We start from the raw sequence: 11022 nt of genomic DNA, 5'->3' as shown, positions 1-11022 counted from the left end.
TGAATCCATCTCTCATGAGAATAAATGGTACACTTAGCACTCATTGGATCTAGGTGATGCTCCCAGGGGTGAAGTACCGAGACTTCCTAGGAGCTCACCCATCCCAGTACTTCCTCCAGCCTAAGCGCACTTAACTATGAAGTTTCCTCCCCGGTTAAACCCAAAGTTTAAACTCTCACACTTGTGTGGGTATATCTGCTTGCAAATCCATGGGTGCAAACAAAAAAATAACCTATTGCGAGGAATATGTGTCCAGAACAAGTATCTACCTAAGCATTGCAGGCAATTCCATCGTAAAACCACAAAAAATTGTGTTAATCATTGCAGAGATTTTCCAACTCCTTGAGGAAAGGACATCCAAATCAATCCATTAATCCCTCTTTTAACTGCTGTGCAAAATTACATTGGAAAAGTTTAAACAAGGCGAAAGTTGTAGCTATTTAGGTGGGCGCCTGCCAATCTGGATCACAAAATGGCAACAATGTCCCATCAACCACACTACAGGTAATGTTGCATATGAAAACTGTTCCGACAATGTGATTTTTATTATGTAAATTTTATCAACGTTTGTCGATTGAGTGGCGAAATTGTTCCTCAGCTGAAAGTGACCCAAACTATATAATTTTGTTTTGTGTCGGAGGGACCCGGCTGATTTATTTTCGTGTGGAAGAGGTAGGCATGACTTATTCAGAGCCAATCGGATTCCAGTTTCCACACGGCAACGTGGGTTGAACGTTTTCTCTGTAGGAGACACTGTATACTTTTGCTAGGTCTTTACCTACATGACATGAGAGATTATTATTCCTATTTCATTATTTATGTGTGCTTATAAATCTTATTTTATAGAAGAAGATACCGGGGGTAGTTGTGGGTGTGATTGGTAGTGGTAATCCGTGGAAGAGTTGTTCGTAGGTTTCTGGTGTATTTAATCAAGGGGGATATTTATTGAAGTCTGCAAAAAGGCTAACGACAGCATCCCCGATATGGGCTTCTAACCCTTTTTGCTGGGTTCCTTCATCGATCTGATACTCGTCCAGTCCACGTTTTTCTTGGTCTTCCTTGACTTTCTATGATATAAGATAGGAAGGTTGTAAACAAGCATAGTATGTTGATGCTCTTATGGTTTCTTTATGGGGCTCTACATTCCAGACAACCTTTCTTTGGAAGGTCATTGAATTGTTTGGGTTATGCACATTCATTTGGTAGAATTTTGGTTTGTTCAACCGAATACCAATTTCAGCAAAAAGGAATCTGCTGTTTGAGATGCTCAATTGATTAGGGGCAAGTGAGGCTCAAGGCTCAAATACCAATCTATGCTTATTAGGATGTCCGAGTTCAATGGGTGACTGCATAGAAATTCCTTATAAATGGGTACCCAGCAGTGATTACTGTCAGGCAACCATGGTGACACTAGAATCACATCAAGTTTCAAGCTTTGTTGCAGAAATACTCTTCAACAAAGATAAGAGATACTAGTTCTCAAGGTTAGAACCTGGGGCTCAACTGCTCAGAAATTCGCCAGGAAGGGAAACTCAGCTTGGTGTCTTGATAACCCACAGATTTCTGTGAGACTAAAGCTTGACTGGAGATAAATTTTGCAGCAGAGAATAGGCGCCCGTTTCAGGCGGTAAGCAATTCCAATGACCTGTGCATTTACGCATTCTATGAGTCACTTTTTACCCTGCAAATGATACAAGTCCAATAGTTTGAACTTTGCATAGCTTGTAAGAAGGCTTGCCCTTATTCAATTGGATATGTAATAAAAAACAGGATTTCTTCATAGCGCAGCCACGAAGAATTTCTTCAGAAAGGTGATCAATACTGTTGAGGGTACACGAGATAAGAGGGTTTGTATCAAAACATTGTCTCTGTAAATATAACAATCACACCCAGTTTTGAAAATAGAAGTAGTCTAGTAGTCTCACATTTACATGCCCTAAAAGAGAACTTGTCCTATCCAATTATGTGTGAATCAAAAGAAGGATTTGAATCTTTCAACCAGAACATCCTCTCTGAAATCTTTGTTTTTGCTTAGTTTATCAAGGAAAGGGTACTAGTAACATTTTATCTCTAGGGGCATGGATAGACTAGTAGCAGTTGACCCGATGGAGATTAGGATTGATTTTAAGAAAGGCCAAAAGGCCCACAATACCATCCAGTTGCGAAACCTGATGCACACAATGTCAGTAGCAGTTAAGATTTTGACAATAGAACCAAAGAAATATGTGGTCAGACCTAGCCTCGCCATTATATCTCCACTGCGTGAGATTTTGGTTGAAGTGACAACAGTAGCACAAGCAGAATTACCTTCATCAATTCCTGTAAGTGAAGACAGTTTTGTTGTGAAGAGCTTAATGCTGCCCACAGGGAAAGCTACTGATGCTGAGTTGAATGAGTTATTTTCAAAGAATCATCATGTCTTTACTGATGCAACTTTGAAGGTTGTATATATGGGGAACCTGATCCTAAGAATCTTAGTAGAAAGTGGATCCTCAAATGATGTTAAAGAGGTACTTTCACGATGCAAAGACGTGAATTACAAATATGAACATGATCTTACTCCTCTTCACATCGCAGCCATCAGGGGAAACAGTGAAATTGTGAAATATCTTCTTGATTCTGGAGCAATAGTGGATGTAAAGAATTCATCCCAAAAATCACCATTGTTAGAAGCAGCATTTTGTGGACATTTTGAGACAGTCAAAACTCTTCTTTCATCTGGAGCAAGCACAGAGATTGCAGATGCCAAAGGTCAAACAGCCTTACATTTTGCAGCTTCTGCCAATAATGTACAGATTTTAATGTCCTTAATAGATTCAGGAGCTAATATCAATGCAAAGGATATCGAGGGGAAAACTCCATTATATTTATCTGTTATTGGTAGGCATCTTGAATCGGTCCAGCTCTTGGTTGGTGCAGGTGCCAATGTAGATGCTAAAGACAAAGATGGATGGACTGCAATACATTGCGCTGCAGCTTTTGGTTACCTAGATATTATCAAAGTTCTTCTTGAAAGTGGCAATAAATATGCCAGAACGAATGATGGGAAAAATGCTCTTGGGTTAGCCCTTGATAAAGGCCATAAGCATCTATTGGATGCCCTGCATTTGGGTGATTTGCTGCAAAAGACATCAAGGGATGGTGATGTAGTGAAATTGAAAAGCTGCCTTGCACAGGGAGCCATAGTAAATGGAAAAGATCAACACGGATGGTCTGCTCTGCACAGGGCTGCATTCAAGGGCCACCTTGACACTGTAAAGCTTTTGCACCAGGAGGGAGCAGAAATTAATAGTTTGGATGATGCTGGATTCACACCTTTGCATTGTGCATCAGAAACTGGACGCAAAGATATTGTGGAGTATTTGATAAATCATGGTGCCGATGTAAATGCAACAAGCATTAAAGGTGAAACTCCTTTACAGTTAGCCTCTTCCATGGGTTATTCAGGTATTGTTAGACTGTTACAAGAGAAACAGCTTGTTGAAAAGGTGCTTGGAAATAGCTTCTCAGCTGATCACTTTTTAAATATACACACTAAGAGTAGTTCTCGGTTAAAGAGTAAATTGTTAAGATGTATAGCCAAATGCCCTTGACCTACTCTCTTTATTTGGCATTTCTATGTATGCAATATTCCAGTTGTTCATGTTCCATGTTAGTTGTAATATTGACAGAGAGAGGTGTGGCCAAACCTTTCAACTTGTCTCCTGAAAGATGCAAATTTGTGCCTATGTTTTTAGTTTGTACCTTGTTGCGTTCTCCATTTTGGAAGATCATAAAGGGTGCATTTTTTTTAATTGCATTAATGCAATGCCTTTTTGTTAAAGTCACCTGGGATTTTTTTTTTGGCAATTGCTGCTAAACAATATTTAGTGATACCATGATCTGTACTTATTTTCTTTACAGTTGCGTCTTCTGTGTTAGTGTAAATGTTAGACCAACAAGACATTCGTTTAACGAATGGGGGAGAGTAATAAAATTGTGATTAACAAATATTAATGATTGGAGTTTCTGCTCTTTACCTATCGTTTGGCTCTTGCTTTAACATCTGAAATGTTTGATGTCAAACTCTTTGAGAAAGGTGGAATGATGATCTTTTCTAAATTCCAAATGTATCATTGAAATAAAAGCATATTGTACAAGAATATCCTCGGGAACATGAGTATTGATAAAGATTTTATAAATAGACAACATAAGAATGATGTAGCCTCTTAAATGAATTGATTATTTAAGATACAGAATGCCTTGATAATGAATTTTTTATTTGGATTCATATTATAATCTTTTAGGTTTTATTTTAGCTTGAGATGTGGGATTATCCATTTCAAGAATTCTAGGAGTTTTGTATACAGCATGATGAGACATAATCGATGTATAAATTAAATTTGGGCCCTGTATTTCTGTATTTTTATTCTCCTTTGCAGTTATTAATGTTTTATTGTTTCCACACTTGCAGAAGAACAAACATAAGTTTTTAACAAAACATTTTTAACACAAGATATCCTCCAAAGGAAGTGACAGACCCAAGGGATGCAACGCTAAAATATGGAAAAATAGGACAAACTTGACACCAACTAAGTCCATCTCCAAAGTCAAATCCAAAAAAATTGGCCAAACAATCAGAAAACTGATTCTTCACAATGCAAAGATCTTGTTAGAGATCGGGCATTAGAGAAGGATTACAACGAGATCACTTTGTATTTATGGAGCTAACATCTCAATATGGTCTGAAGAAATCCCAGCTGAAGTATGAGGACTGAAAAAAGAACTTGCAAATGACACAATACATGCATGCAATAATCCTCTTACAAAAACTGCGATGGAATACATTTTTTGTGATTCTATTTTAGCTTCCAGAAATTACAATTATTATCACAAGGGTTTTTATGTTGGGATCAGTTGGCTTTAGCCAATTTTTTTTTGGGACTGTTCTTCTTAGCCCTTGTACATACTAGGCATTTGATTAGCCTTACCAAGAGGTGCAATTGCTGTTTTAATGGCTTATATGTATCAGCCTTTTGGAGTGATTTTTAACTTCACTTTGGCTACTCAGTTCTGTTCATAAATGATCCCCACTTGCTTGCTTCTCCTCTTGCTGTTTTGTTTGCTATTTCACATTTTCATACTGATTTGTATCCTTGATGAATTTGTTGTCTCATTCTAATGGAACATTGAAAAATGGGCTTTTCTGATCTCTGAACGAAGTCAATTCCTCTTGGAGTGCAATACTATCATGGTGAGATTATCATATTGCTTGAGCAAAGAAAAAGTACAATGCCTGAATATCTGGCATACTGATTGTAAGCACTAGCACTGTTCAAAATGGTTGGGTAAAGTTCTGAATCACCCTGTTACTTCGAAGGGTTTTATTTTTAATATCCATGAACTAGTATTTTTGTTACCCTCACATGCAGTTCAGTTCATCCAGCAAATATTTTCGATGATATTCTAATCTTCAAGTTGCTCAGACATGGATGATTTATGGTTGCCTATATCAATCTAGGGGCTTTATCTATTGTGAATTGTTGGTTGGATCCGTTTGCTTCTGCCGGAATATTTAGTTGGATATTTTTTTAGGTTGCATAGATGACACGCCTGTGAGATTAATGAGAGCCCTCTTGTGGAAACAAGGTTTTTATTTCACCTCGCTTCTTGATATTGTTGAAATTATATAACACCAACTTCCAATAACCAATACTCTGCCAACTCATCTACTGGAGGAGTATCAACCCATCTGATGGATCATCTCGAGTGGCACCTCATTGTTATTCATCCTTTCTTTTGATAATATAAACTACTTTAAGATGTGGGGGAAAATGTATATCTTCATCTTATATTTGAATTTTAAATTTGGATATCATGGAAATTTGGAAATTTATAAGTAATTATAGAGAATCTTTAGAGATCATTTGGGAGATACGAGGAGATTTTTCTTCAGGGTCATGCCTATTTTTAATAGGCATTCATGAAAGTTTTCTAATGTATTACTCTTGTAGGGTTTCTTATTGTATGATTTTTCTTACATTAATTTTGTGTTAATGATTATACATTCATAATTAATTATCGATTATTGGTGCATCATTTTGTATCTATTAATATATACATTAATTTTATGGTATAAATAATACTTAACTCATCGAAATTACTTAATAATAATCTATGAATGCATTACATTGTGAGAAAAACCCTTAAATGAAAGAAATCAATGCTCTAAATTTTGCTCAATGAATTATTCAAATTTGATAGAGGATTACACTACACCTATAGAACAAGTCTCCGTAGGGGTTTCACAAATACACAAATTAGGAGTAATTTCAATGGCTTTCAACATACATATTATAACTACTATTAAATTGTTAATATTTAACCTCATCTTGCCTTAATTGCCCCTAGAGAGACATCTCAAATATTTATGTGGTCACCATTTGGTTCCAATGCAGAGATCTTCTAAATGCTAAAGTCACATTCATAAAGCCACATAGAGATCTTCTAAAGGCTGAAGTCATGTTCATTAAGCCACAAATCATTTACAAAATTGGTTTTAAGTGCCAAGGATAAGCTAGAGGAAGAAAATTAAAAGCAAAACTAAGAAACTTCCACTTTTACCAAGTCTCCATGTTTAGTTTTTTCCTTTTGCAAATTTAAGATTTTATTTGATGATGTTGGACAGGCCAAGAAACTTGACCCACATTGCAAACAATATTCAAAGTTATATGTGTAGACACCTAAATCTTTTAGAAAATAAAGTATTTTTATTTTTTGAAAAAATTTCCAATGACATCATCATTTATTAATTAATTAATTATTTAATTAATTTATTTATTTTTATGCCATTAAATTCTTTTATCTTAATTAAAATTTTTTAATTAAGGAATCCCTCCCAAAAATGTTTAAATCTTATTTAAACAGGATTTCTTTATTTATTAATTATTTAATTAATAAATTGATCAAAAAATTCAAAATAAATAAAAAAATTATTTTTTGCCCAAAACTTGGCCAATTTCCTTAAGACCACTAACCTCTTCCAAAATCTTCTAATCTTTCTTTAATTTTGATTAAAGGCTAATCCCATCATTTCCTACCCCTAATCCCAACTCAAAATATTTAATTAAGATTAAATATTAATCTTCATATTTATTTAAAAAGTTTTAATAAATATCTCCTCAACCCAAACCCTTGAAATAAATAAAACTTTATTTATTTCCTAAAAATCTAATTTATCCTCATCCTAAGAAGTTCTAGACTCTTCTAGAAAGTCTTCATCCTCATCCTAAGAAGTTCTAGACTATTTTAGAAAGTCTTTATCCTCATCCAACGTCTAGACTCTTCTAGAAGATGTCTTTAAACCTAATCCTAATCCCCTCCTAACCTTGTCACATTCCCTAAACATGAGTTAAGACTTACTAACCCAAGCCAAAGTTAACAAATATCTCCTCCTTCACCCACCCTCATTAAATGCCATCCACTTGCCTATCCCTAAGCTAATCCTAAACCATCCTAATCCATCCTCTAATCATTTGCACAATCCTAAGCAAGCTTAAAACCTTCTTAATCAAGCCCAAGTCGAAATTCCTCTCATCTCCCTCAAAATATCCCAACCATAAAACTTTATGAAGCCCACTAGGCCATAAATGACTCTTTCAAGCCCTTTCATTACTCTTACAAGCCATTATGAGGGTCTTTATGAAGATTTTATCCCTTGAGCCTCCTTTGTTGACTCATACTTCCCCTTTCCTCCATCCTCTCACTCTGTGACATGTGTCACTCCCTGATTGGCTATAAGGAAGCACAATCTATGTGCTCTCCTCTCATGCAATCTGAGCCCTCCATGAGCTTTTTCCCATCTTTGCATCTTAGCCCTCAATCTCTCAAGCCTCTTGCCTATAAATTGGATCCTTCCCCTTTGCAAAAGAACACAATCCATGAAGTAAAGTCATAATGCCATTTTAAGAAGCCATTTTACATCAAAACCATACACACATCCAAATTCCAACTCCATTTGAAGCCTTTTTTGAAGCATAAGCTTGAGCATACATCCTATCTATTTAGACAAAGCCACTCAACAAGAGAGCTTCTCATTGAGAGAGCCCATTAATGGCTCATATTCTCAATTGAGAGCTCATCTTAGTCTATCTTGAAGTTTATGCATTTTGTTTAGTTTGTAGAAGCTTTATTTAAATTTGGTTTCTATTAACATACTAACATTGCTCATATACATTTTGGCATACTTGGTGGGACCTCGCATGGGTCATCTTCATTAGTTTTTTAATCAAGTTTTGTATGTCATTTGCTAATTTTGGCTAATTTTGCTTGTTTTTGTGGTTGGTAAGATTGTATAAATTGGTTTTGTAGGTCCATATGAGCATCAAGAAGACAAAGGAACTCATAGTCTATCTCATAGTGTTTGCAAATTTTTCAAGCTTATAGGTGGACAAAGCACTTGAAATTCTTCTTCCTCTTCTTGTCTATATTCTTCTTATTCCATCTACTTCTTCTTCTTCTTCTTGTGGGAGATCTTGACCATTTTTTTTTAAGGAAGCAAAATCATACACTTCTTTTTAGTGCTTAAAATGAACCTCCAAATCATACTTAAATCTATTAAAAACTAAAAATTTGCAAAAAAAATAAAAATCTTTTAACAAGTGAAATTAAACCAATCCAATCATTTGCATCCTTGCAACATCAAGATTTTAGATGCATTCATGCAAAGTTAGGAACACTTCATTTTTGAGAATTTAAAAAGAACTTCAAGTTTTCATTTCAAAAGGTTCAAAATCAACACTAAGTGCACGCTAAAATCTAAATCAAACTCAAAGCATCAATCAAGGATAAAATAAAACTCATTTGAAAATATTTTAAAGTTCTTTTAAAAATCTCATGAAAACTAAGAGTCCTAAATGGTTGCCAAAATTGTCCTAAAAGCTTTGTTATTTGTTCCAAACAAATGTCTTGTTGCAAAATCTTGAATGTTTCTTAAATTTTTCATGCATCAAAACAATCTAGGAATATCATTTTTGGACTTAAAACATGCAAACTAGAACACAAAATCTTGAATGAAAACCAAAGTCTAAAGAGTCATTTTTGAGTCCAAAACAATCTTGAATGATCTAAGGTTAAAACAAAGCACTTCAAAGTTCTTAAAACAACACACAAAATCTCAATCTTGAATGCTCAAAAGAAAAAACTTGAATGTTTAACCACTTGTCTTTGAATGCATGTTGCTAAAATCACTCTTGAGTGCCATGGATTAAAATCAAGTTTTTTTTTTTAATGAATGCATGATTAAAACAACAAATCCAATCTTGAATGCAAAAGGTCAATTAATCATTACAATATCTCACACTTCATCTTTTGAGGCATAAAAAGAATCTACATTTTAGAAACTTTCTAAGTTATAAAAACAAATAAAGACACTTTGAGTGAATTTTTTGTTGGACTCACCCTCTTTAATCACCCATCATTCTAACCATTGATTGCAATATCAACGCCATATATGGGGATGGGTCTACCTAAGAAGGTGTTAAGTGCTCCACAAAAATCAAATTCCACTCGCTTGAGTTTTTATTGATTTTTCTAAGATAGAAACTTTTTTGAATGCACATTAGTCTCGCTAACACTTCATTTGGGCATAAAAATTGAACAAATCTTGACGTGGAGGGCCTCCGGGTGCGCGCTTGAAATCGAGTTTTACACATCTTTATTTTGGGCTTAAAACAAACTCACACTCAATCTTGAATGCCTTAAAGAAAAATCAATCGATACTTGACGTGGAGGGCCTCCGGGCGTGTGAGTTTACTTTTGTTGACCCTAAATCTTCTTGGTGTATTCATTCTTCGATCAATTTTACTTTTGTTAACGCTTCAAGTTGGAATTGAACATTTTCATCCTAAACATGTGTGTTTGCAAGGTCTAGATCCAAAAAACTTAAGCGTCAGTTGGAGAAGAATTCTGTCTTTTAGCCCAAGATCATCCAAGTCTTCTCTCCCCTTGTCGTCTTTCGAGGCCATCTTGGGTGCATAAGATTAGGATCCAAAATCTTGTTTAAATTTTAGGAGGCTTGCTTGGGGATTTCATCACCCCTTGGGATGACCTCAACTCCAGCGTTCCGGCGAAATATAAAGATTGGGAGGTGAATCCAAAGACACCTCTCTTGGAATCAAGATTTTGTCACTCGGGCTAAGCCTCAAGGAACTTTATACCCTTGAGAAGTGAAAGAGGAGAAGTGGGTTACCGTTCCTCTTGGTTGTGTGACATCTTTTTGTTTTCATCTACGGATTTGGGCCTCATGTACCTTGGGTATATCGAGGACTCCTTAGCTAAACCAACTGTCAGCCTTGCAGAAAACCATCTAAGGTGTTACTGTGTTTGAAGTGACTGATCGAAACATTTGTAAAACATACACACTCCTTGGCACAAGTATCACATTCTGAGAATCAAAAACTTCTATCTGGTTGTTCTTATCTATTGCTTGATTTTTTACTTGTTGAATGAATGTTTGCCAAACTTGGTCAATCCTAGCTTAGGGCATACTTAGCGTAGTCACTACCTGTTTCAGAAGTTGAACGAGTTGAAGCAAAACAACCAAAATCTCTCTAAGCCAAGCAGATTCAGGAATTTATGTCAGAACAACTCAAACCCAAACATAAGTTTCACAAAGCCAAACTCAAGCCATCTCAGGCGTACCAAGAAATTGCAGCTAAGATAAAGGAAGTAACACCAAGCCCTCGAATTTTCAAACTCCACAAAGCAGAAGACAAAGCTGCCGATGAAATACACAGAGTTGGAACAATATCTGCTCTTAAAGAAAATATTACTTAATCTGAAAAATAACAATAGATCGGACGATTTCTAAGCCTTGGGAACTCATATTTATATCACTTGAGTTGCAACAAGCTTCAGGCTTAGAAAAGTTACATCATGATTCATTATAAAAGAAAAAAGATAACAACAATTAAGATAATCATTACAATTTTTTGAAACCTTTTGTAACAGCTTTTAACAAAAAAAGGGTAAACAATTACAAAA

The 11022-nt window shown here is 35.4% G+C and overlaps 1 protein-coding gene across 2 annotated transcripts; it reads left to right on the top strand.

Annotated features, from left to right (window-relative positions):
* Positions 1-849: 849 nt before the first annotated feature.
* LOC149539262 (protein VAPYRIN-like) lies at positions 850-5087 on the top strand. 2 transcript variants are annotated; one of them, XM_089800588.1, is made up of 2 exons: positions 850-3405; positions 4454-5087. In XM_089800588.1, the coding sequence occupies exons 1-2, from the start codon at positions 2079-2081 to the stop codon at positions 4465-4467; spliced, it is 1341 nt and encodes a 446-aa protein (XP_089656714.1). In that variant the 5' UTR covers positions 850-2078; the 3' UTR covers positions 4468-5087. The 2 variants fall into 2 exon arrangements, with proteins under 2 accessions (XP_089656714.1, XP_089656712.1); XM_089800586.1 differs by lacking the exon at positions 4454-5087 and having other exon boundaries at positions 862-1627; positions 1771-3827.
* The last annotated feature ends 5935 nt before the right edge of the window (positions 5088-11022 follow it).

This window comes from Cupressus sempervirens, chromosome 9 (assembly GCF_028749045.1).
Source record: "Cupressus sempervirens isolate cs-2001-9-10 chromosome 9, ASM2874904v1, whole genome shotgun sequence".
NCBI classification, from domain to species: domain Eukaryota; kingdom Viridiplantae; phylum Streptophyta; class Pinopsida; order Cupressales; family Cupressaceae; genus Cupressus; species Cupressus sempervirens.
The sequence above is the reverse complement of the archived record's forward strand: the minus strand, read 5'-3'. Positions and strand labels throughout refer to the sequence as shown.